The sequence below is a fragment of the Tachyglossus aculeatus genome, chromosome 3 (assembly GCF_015852505.1).
Source record: "Tachyglossus aculeatus isolate mTacAcu1 chromosome 3, mTacAcu1.pri, whole genome shotgun sequence".
Classification (NCBI taxonomy): domain Eukaryota; kingdom Metazoa; phylum Chordata; class Mammalia; order Monotremata; family Tachyglossidae; genus Tachyglossus; species Tachyglossus aculeatus.
In genome coordinates this window covers 32,462,097-32,482,587 of record NC_052068.1, presented here as the reverse complement: position 1 = coordinate 32,482,587, position 20,491 = coordinate 32,462,097, and the positions used below count along the sequence as shown (strand labels likewise).

Genomic DNA, 20,491 nt, shown 5'->3' with positions numbered 1-20,491 from the left:
TCACCTTGTATCCCCCCAGCACATAGAATAATAAGCACTTAATAAATGCCATTATGTATAAGTGGGAAGGCAGGGTTGGAGTAGGAATCAGAGAGGAGAGGTAGGAGGGGCAAGGTGACATTGCTTTAAATCAAACAATCAATCAATGGTATTTATGTGCAGAACACCATACTAAGCATTTGGGAGAGTATAATACAACAAAATTAGTGGACACGCTACCCGCCCATAACGAATTTACAGTCTAGGGGTTCTAATCCTCGCTCCGCCCCTTGTCTGCTGTGTGACCTTGAACAAGCCACTTCACTTCTCTGCGCCTCAGTTCCCTCATCTGGAAAATGGGGATTAAGACTTTTAGCCCCACATGGGACAGGTACTGTGTCCAACCCTATTTGTTTGTATCTATCCCAACGCTGAGGACATTTCCTGGCACGTAGTAAGCACTTAACAAATGCCATAATAATAATAATAATAATAATGGCATTTGTTACACACATACTGTGTGCAAAGCACTGTTCTAAGAGCTGGGGAGGATACAAGGTGATCAGATTGTCCCTTGTGGGGCTCACAGTCTTAATCTCCATTTTACAGATGAGGTAACAGGCTCAGGGAAACTAAGTTCATTCATTCATCCAATCGTATTTATTGAGCACTTACTGTGTGCAGAGCACTGTACTAAGCACTTGGGAAGTACAAGTTGGCAACACATAGAGATGGTCACTACCCAACAGTGGGCTCACAGTCTAGAAAGGGGAGACAGAGAACGAAACAAAACATATTAACAAAATAAAATGAATAGAATAAATATGTACAAATTAAATAAATAAATAAATAGAGTAATAAATACATACAAACATATATACATATATAAAGGTGCTGTGGGGAGGGGAAGGAGGTAAGGCGGGGGGATGGGGAGGGGGAGGAGGGAGAGAGGAAGGAGGGGGCTCAGTCTGGGAAGGCCTCCTGGAGGAGGTGAGCTCTCAGTAGGGCCTTGAAGGGCGGAAGAGAGCTAGCTTGGTGGATGTGCAGAGGGAGGGCATTCCAGGCCAGGGGGATGACGTGGGCCAAGTGACTTGCCCAAGGTCACACAGCTGACAATTGGCAGAGCTGGAATTTGAACCCATGACCTCTGACTCCAAAGCCCATGCTCTTTCCACTGAGCCACGCTGCTTCTTATTAGAGGCGAGACACACATTAATATAAATAACTGATTTATATTATCTATTTTTAAGATATCTACTTAAGTGCTGTGGGGTTGGGGGTGGGCTGAAAATCAAGCATACAAAGGTCACAGATCCACATGCATAGGTGATGCAAATGGGAGAATGATTTGGAGAAAAGAGGCCTCTTGGAGATGTGAAGTTAATAATGATTCAAAGTTAGAGAGAATGGTTTTCTGGTATATCATCATCATCAATCGTATTTATTGAGCGCTTACTGTGTGCAGAGCACTGTACTAAGCGCTTGGGAAGTACAAATTGGCAACATATAGAGACAGTCCCTGCTCAACAGTGGGCTCACAGTCTAAAAGGGGGAGACAGAGAACAAAACCAAACATACTAACAAAATAAAATAAATAGAATAGATATGTACAAGTAAAATAAATAAATAAATAAATAGAGTAATAAATATGTACAAACATATATACATATATACAGGTGCTGTGGGGAAGGGAAGGAGGTAAGATAGGGGGATGGAGAGGGGGACGAGGGGGAGAGGAGGGAAGGGTCTCAGTCTGGGAAGGGGGATTCCGGGCTTGAGGAGGGATGTAGGAAAGAGGTCAGTGGTGAGATGAACAAGATGGAGGCACAGTGAGTAAACTGGCGCTTAGGGAGCGGAGTGTGCAGGCCGGGCAAAGTGATGTCAAGGTGGATCGGGAGAACTGACTGACTACTCTAAAGCCAATGGTAAGGAGTTTATGTTTGATGTGGGGGTGGATGGGCAGTCACGACAGGTTCTTGAAGAGTGGGGAGGCATGGACTGAAAGTTTTTCTTGAAAAAGGATTCATCATCATCATCATCATCATCAATCATATTTATTGAGCACTTACTGTGTGCAGAGCACTGTACTAAGCGCTTGGGAAGTACAAGTTGGCAACAGATAGAGACAGTCCCTACCCAACAGTGGGCTCACAGTCTAAAAGATGTCCTCGCAGCTTCAGTATCCAGGGGCTTGGGAGGGAGGGGGGAGAAGCTTGATCCTGGGGCCCGGGTCTGCCACGCAGCGAGAAGAGAGGGTGGCATCCGCCAGGCTCCATCATCCAGGGGGAGGAAGGGGAGGTGTCATCTGGGGAAGTGGCTCGATCATCCAAAGGGGAAGATCTTAGAGCCGACGGGGGCCAACTGTGGGGTTCAGTCCTCCGTCGTCCGAGGGAACCGCCCGGGCCCTTCCGGAGCCCGCTTAGATGTAATTCTTGGCTGGGTAGTCGCAGGGCCCGCGAGAAGCCCCCGGGGCGGAGGGGGAGGCGGCATAACGGGCCACGTAGCGTCCCACCCCCCGCGAGGACCCCAGGGGGCAGGTGCAGCAGAGCAGACCCCTGCCCAGCAGCAGCAGGGCCACGGCCACCCAACCCAGGTAGAGCGAGGCCCCCAGCTCCCACTTCTGGGCCTCCGCTACCACGGGATTGTAGAAGTCCTGGATGATGGCGTGGGCCGTCCAGCACACCGGGATCAGGACCAGGAGCCCCGACAGCAGGAACACGATCCCGGAAGTCAGGACCAGCTGGGCCTTTGCTGCTTCGTCCAACACGCAGGTGGTGCATTTGGCGCCAGCCAGGTAGACCAGTAAGCCCAGCAGCAGATCAGCCCAGCAGATTCATGCAGCAGAGTGAGGTATTGACTGGAGTGCGAAGAGACAGGAGGCCAGGAGGGTAGTGAGAAGGCAGACACAATAGTCAAGATGGTTTAGGATAAGTGCTTGGATCAGCGTAGTAGCAGTTCAGATGGAGAGGAAAGGGCGGATTTTAGCAATGTTGTGAACTGTCAAACTGACACGATTTGGTGACAGATTGAATATGTGGGTGGAATGAGAGAGAGGAGTCAAGGAAAACGTCAAAGTTCAGGCTGGTTAGATAGGGAGGATAGTGATTTTGTCTACAATGATGGGAAGTATAAGGGAAAACAGGGGTTTGGATGGGAAGATCAGGAGTTCAGTTTCGGATATTTTTAGTTTGAGGTCTTGGTGGGATGCAGCATGGCTCAATGGAAAGAGCACGGACTTTGGAGTCAGAGGTCACGGGTTCAAATCCAGGCTCCACCACTTGTCAGCTGTGTGACTTTGGGCAAGTCACTTAACTTCTCTGGGCCTCAGTTGCCTCATCTGTAAAATGGGGATTAAGACTATGAGCCCCCCGGGACAACCTGATCACCTTGTAACCTCCCCATCGCTTTGAACAGTGCCTTACATATAGTAAGTGCTTAATAAATGCCATTATTATTATTATATGGGGGTCGGGATGGCTGAGTGGTCTAAGGCACTGCGTTCAGGTCGCAGTCTCCTCTAGAGGCATTGGTTCGAATCCCACTCCTGTCATTCTCTGTTTCTTCTAGACTGTGAATCCATTGTTGGGTAGGGACCATCTCTATATGTTGCCAACTTGTATTTCCCAAGCGCTTAGTACAGTGCTCTGCACACAGTAAGTGCTCAATAAATTTGATTAAATGAATGAATGAAGAGAGAACCTGGTGGCAGGAGGAAATGTGAGATTGCAGGGAAGGAGAGAGGTTGGGGCTGGAGATGTAGACTTGTGACTCATTTACATAGGGATTGTAATTGAAGCCATGGGAGTGAATGAGTTATTCAAGGGAGTGGATATAGCTGGAGAACAGAAGAGGACCTAGAACTGAGTGGGGGAGTGGGAGCCAGATGAGGAGCCAGAAAAAAGAACCCGAGAAGCAGTCTGAGAAATAGAAGGAGAACTAGGAGTGTCAGTGGAGCTAAGGTGGACAACGTTTCGAGGAGGATGGGGTGGTCTACAGTGTCTAAGGCAGCTGAAAGGTCTAGGAGGATTAGGATAGAGTAGAAGCCATCAGATTTGACAAGAAGAAGGTCATTGTTTACCTTAGCGAGGGTTGTTTCTATGGAATGAAGGGAGTGGGAGACAGATTGGATGGAATCTAGGGGAGAAATGAAGGAGAGGAAGTGGAGACAGTTGGAGTAAACAGGTCTCAATAAATTTGGAGAGAAACTGTAGAAAAGAGATGGGGTGCGACTGGAGGGAGACATAGGGTCAAGGGAAGGAGATCTTTTTTTTATGAAAAAACTTGTTTGGAATGAAGGAGGTAGAAACTCTTGGAAAAGGAAAAGTTGAAGGTGGTAGTCAAGAAGGGAAGAAGGGAAGGGATGAGTGTTTTAGTCAAGGAGGGAAGAAGGGAAGGGATGAGTGTTTTAAAAAGTCATGAAGGGATGATGGCGATGGAAGCAAAAGTGGAGGGGTTAAATGTAGATAGGAGGAGAGAGCTCATCTTGGGTTACCTCAGGGAATATAGGGAGAGTCGAAGAGGGTGGACGTGGAGGGGGGACTGGCGAGATGGAGAAATTATAGAGAGATCATAAATGCTAGTTTCAATTTTGTCAATGAAGTATGTGGACAGGTCACTTGGGGAAAGACGGTGGGAATGGGGAGGAGGAGACAGGAGTTTTGAGGAGAGAGTTCAATGTCTGGAACAATTGTCAGGGGCAATGGGTGTAAGAGTGAATTAGAATCAATCAATCAATCAATCATATTTATTGAGCGCTTACTGTGTGCAGATCACTGTACTAAGCGCTTGGGAAGTACAAGTTGGCAACATACAGAGACAGTCCCTACCCAACAGTGGGCTCACAGTCTAAAAAAAAAAAAAGGGAGAAAGGAGAAGTATTGTTGTCAGGCTGTGGAAGGGGCCAAATTGAAGCAGATAAGAATGAATTTAAGGTGGACAAAGTCAAAGAGATATCTGGATTTCCTTCAACCATACTTGGGTGATCCAGGATTATAGGTTTATGGTACAAGACTGGTGGAGAGACAGAGGAGCAAGGAAGTTGAGCTCAGTGGAGAGGGTGATTGTGGCCTCGCAGATAGAGCACGGTCCTGGAAGTCAGCAGTACCTGAGTTTTAATCCCGACTCCGCCACTTGTTTGCTGTGCAAGCTTGTTTGACCTTGGGCATGTCACTTCACTTCTCTGTTATATCATCTGTAAAATGGGGATTGATACTGTCAGCTCCCTGTGGGACAGGGACTGTGTCCAACTGTATTTGCTTGTATCCACCCCAGCATTTAGTGCAGTTCTTGGCACATAGTAAGCAATTAACTACAATAATAATAATAGTAGTTGAGTGTGTCAATTTGTGCATCAGGAGAAGATAGTCTGAGTATGGAGACCAAATGGAGTAGGATGGGTGTAGAATATCAGAGGGGGTCAAAGAGAGTAGGTGAGGGTTTTTTTTTTTTGTTATTTTTAATGGTATTTGCTAAGCACTTACTATGTTGTAAGGTCTGGATTAGGAACAAAGGATACCACAAAGCTGAAGGCTGATCCAGAAAAGGTCTGCCAACTTTTGCAAAGTAGAAATTAGAACCCAGGTCCTTCTGACTCTCAGACCCACACTCTAACCACTAGGCCACGCTGTTACTCGTGGTTGCATAGAGATAATTAGAATTGGTGAGGGTAGAGATTGTAAAGTTATTAGAGATTATAAAATCAAGTGTGTGCCCAAATTGGTGTGTGTGATGTGGGATGGAGCAGGAGGTCATTCACCTCTCCCCCTCCTACCTCACCTCCCTTCTCTCCTTCTACAGCCCACCCCACACCCTCCGCTCTTCTGCCGCTAATCTCCTCACCGTACCTCGTTCTCGCCTGTCCCGCCATCGACCCCCGGCCCACATCATCCCCCGGGCCTGGAATGCCCTCCCTCTGCCCATCCGCCAAGCTAGCTCTCTTCCTCCCTTCAAGGCCCTACTGAGAGCTCACCTCCTCCAGGAGGCCTTCCCAGACTGAGCCCCTTCCTTCCTCTCCCCCTCGTCCCCCTCTCCATCCCCCCATCTTACCTCCTTCCCTTCCCCACAGCACCTGTATATATGTATATATGTTTGTACATATTTATTACTCTATTTATTTTTTTTATTTATTTTACTTGTACATATCTATTCTATTTATTTTATTTTGTTAGTATGTTTGGTTTTGTTCTCTGTCTCTCCATTTTAGACTGTGAGCCCACTGCTGGGTAGGGACTGTTTCTATATGTTGCCAACTTGTACTTCCCAAGTGCTTAGTACAGTGCTCTGCACACAGTAAGCGCTCAATAAATACGATTGATGATGATGATTGGAGTAGAGGAGTGAGAGGAGTTGAACAGTGGAAGTATCACTGGGGACATCCACGTGAATATTGACATCAACAAGGATCAATGTAGGGATGGAGAATGACAAAAGGACTTTGTTAAAGGGATCAAAATGATTATTAATTATAATAATTATGGTATATGTTAAGGGCTTACTACATGCCAAGCACTGTTCTAAACACAAGGTACTCAGGTTGTCCCACTTGGGGCTCACAGTCTTAATCCCAATTTTACAGATGAGGGTAACTGAGGCACAGAGAATCAATCAATCAATCAATCAATCATATTTATTGAGCGCTTACTATGTGCAGAGCACTGTACTAAGCGCTTGGGAAGTACAAATTGGCATCGCATAGAGACAGTCCCTACCCAACAGTGGGCTCACAGTCTAAAAGGGGGAGACAGAGAACAGAACCAAACATACCAACAAAATAAAATAAGTAGGATAGAAATGTACAAGTAAAATAAATAAATAAATAAATAAATAAATAGAGTAATAAATATGTACAACCATATATACATATATACAGGTGCTGTGGGGAAGGGAAGGAGGTAAGACGGGGGGATGGAGAGGGGGACGAGGGGGAGAGGAAAGAAGGGGCTCAGTCTGGGAAGGCCTCCTGGAGGAGGTGAGCTCTCAGCAGGGCCTTGAAGGGAGGAAGATATGGCCTGCTCACGGTCACACAGCAGACAAGTGGCAGAGCCGGGATTAGAACCCACGTCCTCTGAATCCCAAGGCCATGCTCTTTCCACTAAGTCCTGCTACTTCTCTATTGGAAGGGAGGATCTGGGCAGGAGGTAGATGACCATGACTAGTATCTGTTGCCAAATTGTACTTTCCAAGTGCTTAGTACAGTGCTCTGCACACAGTAAATGCCCAATAAATATGATTGAATGAATGAATAGTAATTGGAGTATGTGGTAAAGGTGGATGACATGGGATTGAAAGAGAGGGGGAGGTGGGATGGTGTGAAAATGGCACTGGGGAGGGGGAAAGAAGCTGGCTCCTCCCCCTTTCCCAGTGAGTCTGGGGGAATGAGAGAAGATGAGGCCCCCATCTCAAGAGAGCTTTAGTGGGGACTGTGTCATCTGTGAAGAGACAGGTTTCAGTCATGGCAAGGAGGAGCAGTGATTGGCTCAGAAACAGGTCAGTGATGAAGGGAAACTTTCCCATGATGGAGCCGGTGTTCTACAGGCCATACTTGACTGAGACTGTGGGAAGAGGATTGTGTGAGGTGGGAACAGATTGAATGGGAGTAAACTTCGGAGGGCCAGTGAGGGGGAAGGGGGATGATGGAGATGGGGAGAGGGGTGGAAGTGGCCCGAGGGGTTGGATGGGAGTACATTGAGCAGGGCCGGCCTATGGGGAGGGGGATGTGGAGGGGTACTGGGCGAAGGGGTTGGGGGGTTCAGTGGAAGGGGACTGGGGCATAAGAAAAATAAATTCTGGAGCTGCTTCAGCTGAGCTGTGGACCCAGTGCCCAATGGAGGTTCCTTTAGGAGGTGGTGACTCAGCAACTCCCAGCTGGGGGGAATTCACAAGTTCTGAGCTGCAATTAGCAAATCAATAAAGTGTCTTTCAGGAGTAAATGGATGGGTGACTGATGAAATGCTATCTCCTTGGTGAGTTGTAGTCCTGCATCTTTAGGGATGTGGGTTCTAATTTCACCTCTGCCACTAGTCTGCTGTGTGACCTTGGGCAAGTCACATGACTTCTCTTTGTCTCATTTACCTCGTCTGTAAAATGGGGATTAAGACTGTGAGCCCCAAGTGGGACAACCTGATTACCTTGTATCTACTCCAGCGCTTAGGACAGTGCTTGGCACATAGTAAGTGCATAACAAATACCATTATTATTATTATTATTATGGGGGTCCTGGGGTGCGGAGGAGTGGGAATAGTGGGAATATTCCTGGTGCAGGCTCAAATCCTCTGTGCACAGATGGGAGGGCAGGGATGAGGATGTTTATTGTAAGGAGTTTCTATTTGATGTGGAGGTGGATGGACACCAACTGGAGGTTCTGGAGGAGTGAGGAAACACGGACTGAAACATTTTTTAGAAAAATGAAAATAGTGGTGAAGAAGCCACTGGAGAGCGAAGAGTTGAAGGTGGAGGCCAGGGAAGGAAGAAAGCATGGACAAGCGCTTTGATTAAGCGTGAAGGGATGGAGTTGGAAGTGCTAGTGGAGGGGGTGGACTGTGGGAGAAGGAAAAGATGGGAGAGATGAAGAAGGCATGGAGGGATAGGAGATGAATAGGAGAGATTTTAGGGAGATCCCACTTGATGGTTTTAATTTTCTCAATAAAGTAGGTGGCCAAGTCATTAGGGGCAAGAGATGGGGTGGGCTAAGGGACAGGGGGCTTGAGGAGGGACTTAAATGTCTGGAACGACTGGTGAAGGCAAGGACATGGGCGTCAATAAGGATGGAGAAATAATGTTGCCTGGCAGAGGGGGTAAAGTTAAAATAGGCAGGTAAGCAGGCTTCCTGAGTGCAGAATGTTGGGCTAAGGGCTTGGGAGAGTACAGTATAATAGAGTTGGTAGACACACTCCCTTCACACAAGGAGCTTACAGTATACAGGGGGAGGCAGACATTAAGATTAATTATAAGTGGGGGGAATAGTAGAATATAAGGTTATTTTCTTAAGTGCTGTAGGAGTGGGGTGAGTATCAAAGTGCTTAAAGAGTACATAGCCAGGTACATAGCTGATGCTGTGGGGAGGGTGGATTAAGAAATGAGGACCTAGCCGGAGAAAATCTCTAGGAGAAGAATAATTTTGTGAGGGTTTTAAAGGTGGGGAGAGTCGTGGCCGATGGGGAGAGAGAGTTCTAGGCTTGAGGGAGGATGTAGGCAAGGGGTTGGCAGCAGAATTGAGGAGATCGAGGTACAGAGAGTAGGCTAGCGTTAGAGGAGGAGCATAAGTAATTGAATTGTATTAGGAGATTAGTGAGGTAAAGTACAATAGAGAGAGATCCTGAGTGCCTTAAAACGGATGGTAAGAGTTTTCTGTTAGATGCAGAAGTGGATGGGCAACCATTTGAGGTTTCTGAGCAGTAGGGAGATAGGTGTTGAATGCTTTTTCAGAAAAATAATCTGGGTTGCAGAGTGAAGTATGGCCTGGAGAAGAGAGGGGACTTACAGGCCTGCGAGAAGGAGGGAGTGAAACCCTGTTTGCTTTACATCTGGATTGCACTGTGTTCCTGATGGCTTGCCACCTGTATCCCTAAGACTCAGTGCTGACTTCCAAGCAGGGCACGGAGGGCAGCCGAATTTACCTCTGCAAGTAAGTGGATGGGACTACTTGCCACTTTTCCCACAGGCCAGCAGTGGAAAGGTGACTACCTAATTTCAAGACGGTGCCCTTTTATTTCCTTAGGTGTAACTAAGGACTATAAATGTGACAGATGGAAAGACCATTCTGTGGCTTGAAACTTCCCTCCCTTATTTTAGTAGTCACGGCCTAAGTGCTTATAGGGGGATACCAAGCTGAAAAGGTGCTAAAAGGTTGGAGATGACTGAGATATAAAGCTGTCAGAACCCCCACTGATTAAGCCATTTTTCTTATCTTCACTTCCCCTCTGCATTTACCCTGTTCTTGGCTATGTAAACCTTCAGCATTTTGATACTCACCCCAGCTCCACAGCATTTATCCCTATACTCATATGTATAAATATCCTTATACTCTACCATTTCCCCTTTATCTGTCTCCCCCTGTAGACTATAAGATCCTTGTAGGCAATGCAATCTATTGTAATTTACTTTCCCAAGCATTTAGTAGTGCTCTGCACATAATCAGTGGTCAATAAATACCATTGCTGGATTGAGGGAAACCCGTCTGAGGGTCTGGCATTGTGCTGGTGGAAAGTAGAACATGTCGCTGTAGAAGAGCAGGCTGATGGGCAGGAATGAGAGTTACAGAGAAGAAAGATTAAAGGAAAATGACACTTGCAAGAGGCAACCATTAGTTACAGTTTTGCCTCTCCCAGCAACTCTTTCTTTCTGTTTTTCTCTTGCCACTCCACTCCCCATTAAAGAATCTGAACCAATAAGACATAGGAATTTCAGTGTGGTTTTTTCCTGCTTCTGCCTCTCTGAAATAGGCCAAGCCACCTCAGAGTGTACATCAATACCAGAGTTAGGAGATGTGGTGTTAGAAAGGATAGTGGAGCAGGAGCCAGGGAGGTAAGTTTTACTTCTCCCTTTTCAGAAATCACACCATCAATGACACTTATGGAGCACTTACTATTTGCAGAGTACTGTAATAACGGCTCAGTACAGTCCCTTCAGTAAGCTCAAAAAATATGAATTGATTGATTGACTAGGAGGGAGACTTGGCGTTCGACAAGTTGCCATGCTGGAACTTTCATTTTTGCATAACCCCAAAGGGGCTTCTCTTAGTCTCCCTCCTACTCAATCCATCAATTCATATTTTTTGAGCTTACTGAAGGGACTATACGGAGCACCTTGAGAGAGTACACTAGAGTAAGAAGAAACCATGGCTCACCTCAGGAACTTACAATTTAATGGAGTCGACAGACTTAAAAATAATTACATGTAGGAGGAAAAGGAATGGAAAATAGATATTTAGATGAATAAATGCTTACATTCATTAATCAGGAAATCTGTGGTATTTATTGAAAATTTACTGTGTACTGAGAGAACTGTATTATGCCCTATAGAGAGGAATTAATTAATAAACATTTTTGAGCACTTACTATCAGTCAATCCTATTCATTGACTTGGTAGACATGTTCCCTGCCCAGAGGGAGCTTACAGTCTAGAGAGGGAGACAGGAGACAGACAGTACTATAAATGAATAAATTATGGCTATGTACACAAGTGCTGTGGGGTTGAGGGAGGGGCAAATACAGAGTGCAAATCCAGGTGCCCCAAACTAGAGCCCCAGGCTTTTGGAGCCTGTCTGTCTGCAGGCGGCCTGGGTGAGGACTCACTCACTCCCCTTTCCCTTCGCCACTCTCGTACCACTAACCCACAGCCCTAGATCACTGCCACTGTCTGCCTCCTTCTCTCATGCTCGAGCTGCCGAACACTGCTGGCGAAAGTCTAAACACCATGCCAACCTCGTTCACTTCAAGTTTATCCTTTCCTGCCTTAACTCAGCCCTCTCCTCTGCCATACAAAACTATTTCTCCTCCCTTATTGACACCCACGCCCATTATCCTCGTCAGCTCTTCCGTACGTTCAACTCCCTTCTCAGGACCCCGGTTTCTCCCCCTCCTCCTTTCCTCACCCCCAACGATCTGGCCTCCTACTTCATTAACAAAATTAAATCCATCAGGTCCGACCTCCCCAAAGTCACTTCCCCCCGTTCTCCAACCCCCCGGCTCTCAACACTTTCTGCTACTCTCCCATCCTTCCCAGCAGTATCCTCAGAGGAGCTCTCCTCCCTCCTCTCAAGTGTTACTCTGGCCACCTGTGCTTCTGACCCCATTCCCTCTCATCTCATGAAATCTCTCGCTCCATCCCTTCTCCCCTCCTTAACGTCCATCTTCAACCGCTCACTCTCCACTGGTTCCTTCCCCTCTGCCTTCAAACATGCCCATGTCTCTCCCATCCTAAAAAAACCCTCTCTTGACCCCACCTCACCTTCCAGTTATCGCCCCAGATCCCTCCTACCATTCCTTTCCAAACTCCTTGAACGAGTTGTCTACACTCGCTGCCTAGAATTCCTCAACAACAACTCTCTCCTCGACCCCCTCCAGTCTGGCTTCCGTCCCCTACATTCCACGGAAACTGCCCTCTCAAAGGTCACCAATGACCTACTGCTTGCCAAATCCTCCTCGACCTACTAATACTACAAATACTAATACTAATCCTCCTCGACCTCTCAGCTGCCTTCGACACTGTGGACCACCCCCTTCTCCTCAACACGCTATCTGACCTTGGCTTCACAGACTCCGTCCTCTCCTGGTTCTCCTCTTATCTCTCCAGTCATTCATTCTCAGTCTCGTTTGCAGGCTCCTCCTCCCCCTCCCATCCTCTTACTGTGGGGGATCCCCAAGGTTCAGTGCTTGGTCCCCTTCTGTTCTCGATCTACACGCACTCCCTTGGTGACCTCATTTGCTCCCACGGCTTCAACTATCATCTCTATGCTGATGACACCCAGATCTTCATCTCTGCCCCTGCTCTCTCCCCCTCTTTCTAGGCTCGCATCTCCTCCTGCCTTCAGGACATCTCCATCTGGATGTCTGCCCGCCACCTAAAGCTCAACATGTCGAAGACTGAACTCCTTGTCTTCCCTCCCAAACCTAGCCCTCTCCCTGACTTTCCCATCTCTGTTGACGGCACTACCATCCTTCCCGTCTCACAAGCCCGCAACCTTGGTGTCATCCTCGACTCCGCTCTTTCATTCACCCCTCACATCCAAGCCGTCACCAAAACCTGCCGGTCTCAGCTCCGCAACATTGCCAAGATCTGCCCTTTCCTCTCCATCCATACCGCTACCCTGCTCATTCAAGCTCTCATCCTGTCCCATTTGGACTACTGCATCAGCCTTCTCTCTGATCTCCCACCCTCGTGTCTCTCCCCACTTCAATCCATACTTCATGCTGCTGCCCAGATTATCTTTGTCCAGAAACGCTCTGGGCATATTACTCCCCTCCTCAAAAATCTCCAGTGGCTACCAATCAATCTGCGCATCAGGCAGAAACTCCTCACCCTGGGCTTCAAGGCTGTCCATCACCTCGCCCCCTCCTACCTCACCTCCCTTCTCTCCTTCTATAGCCCAGCCTGCACCCTCCGCTGCTCTGCTGCTAATCTCCTCACCGTACCTCGTTCTTGCCTGTCCCGCTATCGGCCCCCGGCCCATGTCATCCCCCGGGCCTGGAATGCCCTCCCTCTGCCCATCCGCCAAGCTAGCTCTCTTCCTCCCTTCAAGGCCCTACTGAGAGCTCACCTCCTCCAGGAGGCCTTCCCAGACTGAGCCCCTTCCTTCCTCTCCCCCTCGTCCCCCTCTCCATCCCCCCATCTTACCTCCTTCCCTTCCCCACAGCACCTGTATATATGTATATATGTTTGTACATATTTATTACTCTATTTATTTATTTTACTTGTACATTTCTATTCTATTTATTTTATTTTGTTAGTATGTTTGGTTTTGTTCTCTGTCTCCCCCTTTTAGACTGTGAGCCCACTGTTGGGCAGGGACTGTCTCTATATGTTGCCAATTTGTACTTCCCAAGCGCTTAGTACAGTGCTCTGCACACAGTAAGCGCTCAATAAATACGATTGATGATGAGGAGGAGAAGGACAGGTTAGAATATGAGCACGGCTTGGGAGACAGAGGTCATGGGTTCTAATCCCAGCCCCAACACCTGTCAGCTATGTGGAAAGCAGCGTGGTTCAGTGGAAAGAGCCTGGGCTTTGGAGTCAGAGGTTATGGGTTCAAATCCCGGCTCTGCCAATTGTCAGCTGTGTGACTTTGGGCAAGTCACTTCACTTCACTGTGCCTCAGTTACCTCATCTATAAAATGGGGATTAAGACTGTGAGCCCCCTGTGGGACATCCTGATCGCCTTGTAACTTCTCCAGCGCATAGAACAGTGCTTTGCACATAGTGAGCGCTTAATAAATGACATTATTATTATAAGAGTCTTCTGTGCTGCTGAAGGGCTGGCAAAGTCCATGAAACCACAGCCTTTGCGTTAGTTGTTGGTCTTGTCCAATATGACCTTCATGGAGACAACTTTGCCATACGGCTGGCAGAGCTTGGCGAGGTCCTGATCTGCAGTGGTGGGCTGCGGCCCCTGGAAGTGCAGATTGGTTTGGCACCGCCCTATTCCCCTGTCCACACAGGTGAAGTGAGAGTTTGTGCTCCGGGGTACCATCTGCTGATTCACCGGCACCTACGGCTGCTTCTTGTTCTTGTTCTTGTTCTTGTCACAAGCCGTAGTCCCAGGCCTGGGAGACACAGATAGCAGCATTTTGCTCTTTAATGTTAAGGAGTTGGGAGGGAAAGAGACACACACACAAACATGCACAGAGTGAGGGAGAGAACTGAGAGAACAGAGATAGCAAGGAGAGACAGAGAAAAGGGGAGAGGAATAGGGGGAATGGAGGGAGAGGGAGAGTACTGAGTGCTTACTGTTTACAGAGCACTGCACTAAGTGTACTTGGGAGACTTATTATGTTCAGAGTACTGTGGAGAATACAGTAGTGTAAATTGACACAATCCCTGCTATCCAGGTTCTTACAATCTGGTAGGGGGAGAAAGACGATTAAAGTACATTTCAGGTAAGGGAGATAACCCATTAGAAGAATATGCATATACATTCTGGGCTGGGGGAAGGATTACAAGTAGACTTTTTTTTTATTCCTCCTTTAAGCCAGTCTTGATGGCTTTGACTAGCTGTACTCAATGACTTGAAAAAAATCCCAGTGTTCAGCAGCACAGTGAAATGTCGCATTTGATGGGGTTCCTTGTTCAAACAGAGCTGATGTAATGCTACTACAGACTTCCTTGCTGGTGTCTTCATTCTCCAGAAGCCTATCATTGAGCCATCTTGGTAGCTTGGTAGATGCTTCTGCGTGCAACGGCTGCTTCATCAGTCTAAGCTTGGAGTATAACAAGACTACCGTCAGTCCCTCAGTCCAGCTCTCTGCTCCCTGAATGGCTGTTGTGATGCTATAAATTTTTCTGGGGTGCATCCAGGAAGACTTTCCTTTATTTGATAGGTGGGAGATAGTATCTATCTGTTGGTTATTCCAGGCCTGCCCTTGTCATGTTTCCCATGAAAGACACAAGGAAAGAGAAGACAGATGGTAACTTAGTTCAGGTGACCCTGAGGGAAAGGAAGGTGAATTTTTTCCTCACATCTTGCTCCAATTTTATTTTCTTGGAGCGAGTCTTATTTTCTACAACAGCATTGTCCTTCTAGACTGGAAGTTACTAAGAATAGCTCTACTGGCTTCTTTTTCCCCTTAAAAAAGACGTGGGGATAAGCCTTATCCATCTCCCTGAATGGGATGGCTAAACATTACCCAGTAAATTAGCAAGTATTTGGCCCAGGCAAAGGGGCCTTATAAGTCCTTTGCCTTAGCTATACCTGGGCCCTCAACCCCAAACTCTCTTGAAAATAAGAGCCAATTGATCCCATATGCTTTATAGCTGGAAAGGGCAGAGCTCCATGTCAGGACCCTCTTCAAAGTCCTAGCCAGGAGTTGGAATTTTCTCTTCCTTTGTCATGGTTCTGGGTCAGGATGCGTCATATCTCTCAGGTTGCTCAGTGACCTCTCCTTCACAGACTTGAATGTGGAAGGAGAGTGTAAACTTTCATACTCACAGCAAGGCGAAGGGGCAAGCCAGGAGGGTGGGCTTCCCCTTTCAAAGAATTTTGAGCAGTTGTGAATGAACAAGTGATGAGCATCCAGGGCAGGGACAACCCAGCTCAACTCCCGATCTGTTGTTTGTGGGTGTTATTCTCCACGGCTTTTAGAAATTGCACTTGGCAGAGGTGCAGTCATCTGCAGACAGTTTGTGCTCAGTGGAGTTTTGGAACAGATTGCGCATTTCATTCCAGAATATGCACTGACCTGACATTCTCCTCTTGGTTACTCCCCTTGTTGTTCAAGTTCCTGGCATCTGGCTATTTGCCACTTTGATTTTTTCCCCTACTTTACTGAAGAGACAAAAATCCTACCCCAATCATCTTGATGACACGATAGTCATCACAGTCTCAAACAGTGAGGTGGCTGGCTGGTTTGTCTCTTCCCCAGAAGTCTTTCTGCTCTCCCCCAGTCACAGGTAATCAATCAATCAATCAATCAATCATATTTATTGAGCGTTTACTGTGTGCAGAGCACTGTACTAAGCGCTTGGGAAGTACAAGTTGGCAACATATAGAGAAGGTCCCTACCCAACAGTGGGCTCACAGTCCAGAAACATTTTAAACACTCAGACAGTGCAGGCCTGATGACTAAGTCATACTTAAACGGTTCTCCTTTGCAACCTACAGGGAAAAAGCACAGGTCCAAAATCTCGCTGATGGTAAATCATTCAGACAAAACCATCTTTCCAGACAATGTTCTGCTTCCTGAGGTTTAACTGACTCCTAAAATACCTTAGCAAGCCTAAAACTAAGTAAAGAGTGAACACCTTTCTCTGATTCCTTGAAAACACCTGCTCCTTGGAAACCCTTCAGGAATCCCTTTCGATGTTCTCCTCCTATTGAATTTCCAGTTTGTTCTGGAGACTTATACTGCAGAATTTGCATGGTGGTAACATGGATCTAGTCAGTTGGGGATGAGAATGATATATGATATATATGATATATGATAATATCCACAATAATGATAATAATGAAACTTCAGTCTTTTACTGTCAATTCCATTAAGGCCAGGACTATGAGGTCTCTTATTTTCTACCCAAATCCTGTCCTCTCCTTGCCTTTTTTTAAAATTATATTTGTTAAGTCTTTACTATGTGTCAAATACTGTTCTAACTGCTGGCTAGATACAAGTTAATCAGGTCAGGCATAATCTCTGTCTCACGTGGGGCTCACAGACTAAGTGGGAAGGAGAACGGGTATTGAATCTCTATTTTTACAGTTGAGGAAACCGAGTCACAGAGAAGTTACGTGGCTTGCCCAAGGTTACCTATCACTTTTGACAATACCACCATCCTCCGAGTCTCCTAAGCCAGTAATCTTGGCATTATCTTTAATTCATCTCCCTCATTTAACCCACACATTCAATGTCACAAAATTATGTTAGTTCTACCTTCACAACATCTCCGGGATCCTCCCTGGAATCTGAACTGCTACCACACTGATCCAAGCATTGATCATTTCCACCTTGATTACTACATCAGCCTCCTTGCTGATCTCCTTATATCTTTTCTCTCCCTTCTCCTTTGCACACCACACTCTGCTGCCTGGATTATATATCTGAGAAACCACCCAGTTCTCCCCCACACCGCAAAAACCTCCAGGGGTTGCTCATCCACCTTATCATCAAACAGAAAAGCCTTAATATCAGCTTTAAGGCATTCAACCAGCTCTCTTTCCTCCCATCTAACCTCGCTGATCTTCTACTACAACCCAATCCACACACTCTGCTGCTCTAACATCTCCCCACTCTCTGTACCTCAATCTTATCTATCCCACCACCGACCCCTTGTCTACATTTTCCCTTGGGCCTGAAACCCCCTGCCCCTTCATATCCAACAGTCTCCCACTCTCCCCACCTTCAAAACCTTCCTAAAACCACATCTCCAAGAAGCCTTCCCTGACTAAGCCCTTTATTTCCCCTTTCTTCCATGCCTCCTGTGTCGACCATGCACTTGGCTGTGTACCCCTTAAGCACTTTGATACTTATCCCAGACTCACAATACTTATGGAAATATTCTTATATTCTACTGCTTCCCCTCTTCCTAATCTAATTTAATGTCTGCCCCTCACCTCCACAACCAACAGTAGACTGTAAGCTCCTTGTGAGCAGGAATCATGTCTACCAACTCTGTTGGATTTTCCCAAGTGCTTAGTACAGTGTTTTTAAATAATAATAATAATCATAATAATAATGGCATTTATTAAGCACTTACTATGTGCAAAGCACTGTTCTAAGTGCTGGGGAGGTTACAAGGTGATCAGATTGTCCCATGGGGGGCTCACAGTCTTCATCCCCATTTTACAGATGAGGGAGCTGAGGCACAGAGAAGTTAAGTGACTTGCCCAAAGTCAACAGCTAATTGGCGGAGTCGAGATTTGAACACATGACCTCTGACTCCAAAGCCTGGGCTCTTTTCCACAGAGCCACACTGCTTTGTACACAGTAAGTGATCAGTAAGTGCCATTCATTGATTCCTCTGTAACTCCTTACAGCACTCAATAAACCCTCTTATTATTATTATTATTATTATTATTATCATTATGTGCCGTTGAGTTGTTTCAGATTCACAGTGACTCCATGGATACACCTTCTCCAGAACATCCTGTCCTCTGCCATAGTCTGCAACCTTCCTAACGATTCTTCCATTATCATTGTTATAGTCTCTCCCCATCTAGGGGCTGGTCTGCTTCTTCCTCATTTTCCTTGGACATCCCGGCATGAGTGTCTTCTCTAGAGAATTAATCCTCCTGATTATGTGTCCAAAATATGCTAATCTAAGTTGAGTTATTTGGCCTTCCAAAGACCACAATAAACCCCCTACACATAGTTAATTGAGTTAACTGAAAGACTGATGGTTTTCATCACAACTGACTGAAGTGGAAAAATTTCTATTGGAGAAGATCCTGGCGTTTAACTTTCAACCTCCCCTTTTCCCTAGTACTATCTGCATTACCCATCATAGAAAATCCAGATAGAAACACCAAAGCTACTCCGGAGATCCTACTCTTAGGATGCAGGGGACCATGATTGGGACCCATTTCCCAGTGCAATTTAAGCTTCCATTTGTCTGGGGGTCTTAGGATGGGAATATCTCTTCTGACAGGATGGGGCTTGTTCTCCAGTTCAATTTATTTATCATGTAATAAATGGAGTGATGTATAGCCCAAGCTTAGCAGCACTTCTTGTTATAGCTCAAGTATCTTAAGCTTGGTTTGATGACATTTCGAAAGAGCACAACTCACTTCACCTTCAAAGTTCTCAGAAATCTCACTTTTTCCAGGAGGCTTGTCCTAGTTTTCTTTTCATATCATATTGTCTCAAATTACACTGCACTTTTCCAAGAACTTCCTAAAGTACCCTCCACACAAAGTAGGAGCTTAATAAACACAAACTGATTCTGTCCTCCCCATCCCTTATCAATAATTACAATATTAGTATTTAGTATTTGCTAAGTAAATTTGCTTAGTCAATTTAGTATTTGCTAAGCCCTTACTGACAAGCACTGTTAGCCAGCCAATCATATTTATTGAGTGATTACTGCGTGCTTGGGAGAGTACAACTATAAACAGACACATTCCCTGCCCACAATGAGCTCACAGTCTAGAGGATTCTTAAAGCATTGCACTAAGAACTGGGGTAGAACCAAGAAAATCAGGTTGGACACAGTCCGTGTCCCATATGAGGTTCACAATCTAAGGGGGAGGAGAATGGGTATTTAATCCCACTTCTACAGAGTGGAAACTGAGGCACAGAGAAGTTAGTTGATTTTCCCAAGGTCACACTGGCAGCCTTTGACACTGTGGACCACCTCCTTCTCCTGGATATATTATACAACCTTGGCTTCACTGACTCTGTCCTCTCCTGGTTCTCCTCATCTCTCTCACCAATCATCCTCAGTCTCCTTTATGGGCTTCTCCTCTCTCTCACACCCCCTAACTGGGGATACCTTAAGGTTCAGTTCTCGTTCCCTTCTGTTCTCCATCTACATTCATTCCCTTGGCGAACTCATTCTCTCCCAGGCTTCAACGATACTCTCTATGCGGATGATACACAAATCTCTATCTCCTCCCCTGATCTCTCTCTCTCTCTCTCTCTCTCTCTCTCTCTCTCTCTCTCTCTCTCGGCTCGCATCTCCTCCTGCCTTCAAGACATCTCTACTTGGATGTTCTCCCATCATCTCAAACTTAGCACGTCCAAAACAAACAGACCTCCTTATCTTCCCACCCAAACCCTTTCCTCTCCTGGATTTTCCAGACACTGTAGATGGCACCACCATCCTTCCCATCTCACAAGCCCGTAAACTTGGCATTATCCTTGACTCAGCTCTCTCATTCACCCAACATATCCAATCCATCACCATATCCTGTCAGTCTTACCTTCAAAACATCACTAAAATCCACGCTTTCCTCTCCATCCGAACTATTACCAGGTTAGTACAGTCACCCATAATAATAATAATGGCATTTGTTAAGTGCTTACTATGTGCCAAGCACTGTTCCAAGCCCTGGGAGGATACAAGGTAATCAAATTGTCCCACATGGACCTCACAGTCTCAATCCCCATTTTACAGGTGAGGTAACTGAGGCACAGAGAAGTTATGTGACTTGCCCAAAGTCACACAGCTGACAAGTGGCAGAGCCAGGATTAGAAACCATGACCTCTGATTCCCAAGCCTATGCTCTTTCCACTGAGAAGTGCTGCTTCTCATACTATCATTCATTCATTCAATCGTATTTATTGAGCACTTACTGTGTGCAGAGCACTGTACTAAGCGCTTGGGAAGTACAAGCTGGCAACATATAGAGACGGTCCCTACCCAACAGTGG

The 20,491-nt window shown here is 46.3% G+C and overlaps 1 protein-coding gene across 1 annotated transcript; it reads right to left on the bottom strand.

The window, feature by feature from the left end:
* Positions 1-2,398: 2,398 nt before the first annotated feature.
* On the bottom strand, positions 2,399-14,164 carry LOC119925259 (claudin-6-like). The gene is made up of 3 exons (XM_038743361.1): positions 14,034-14,164; positions 7,706-7,867; positions 2,399-2,813 (listed from the first exon to the last, which is right to left on the bottom strand). The coding sequence occupies exons 1-3, from the start codon at positions 14,162-14,164 to the stop codon at positions 2,399-2,401; spliced, it is 708 nt and encodes a 235-aa protein (XP_038599289.1).
* Between the last annotated feature and the right edge of the window lie 6,327 nt (positions 14,165-20,491).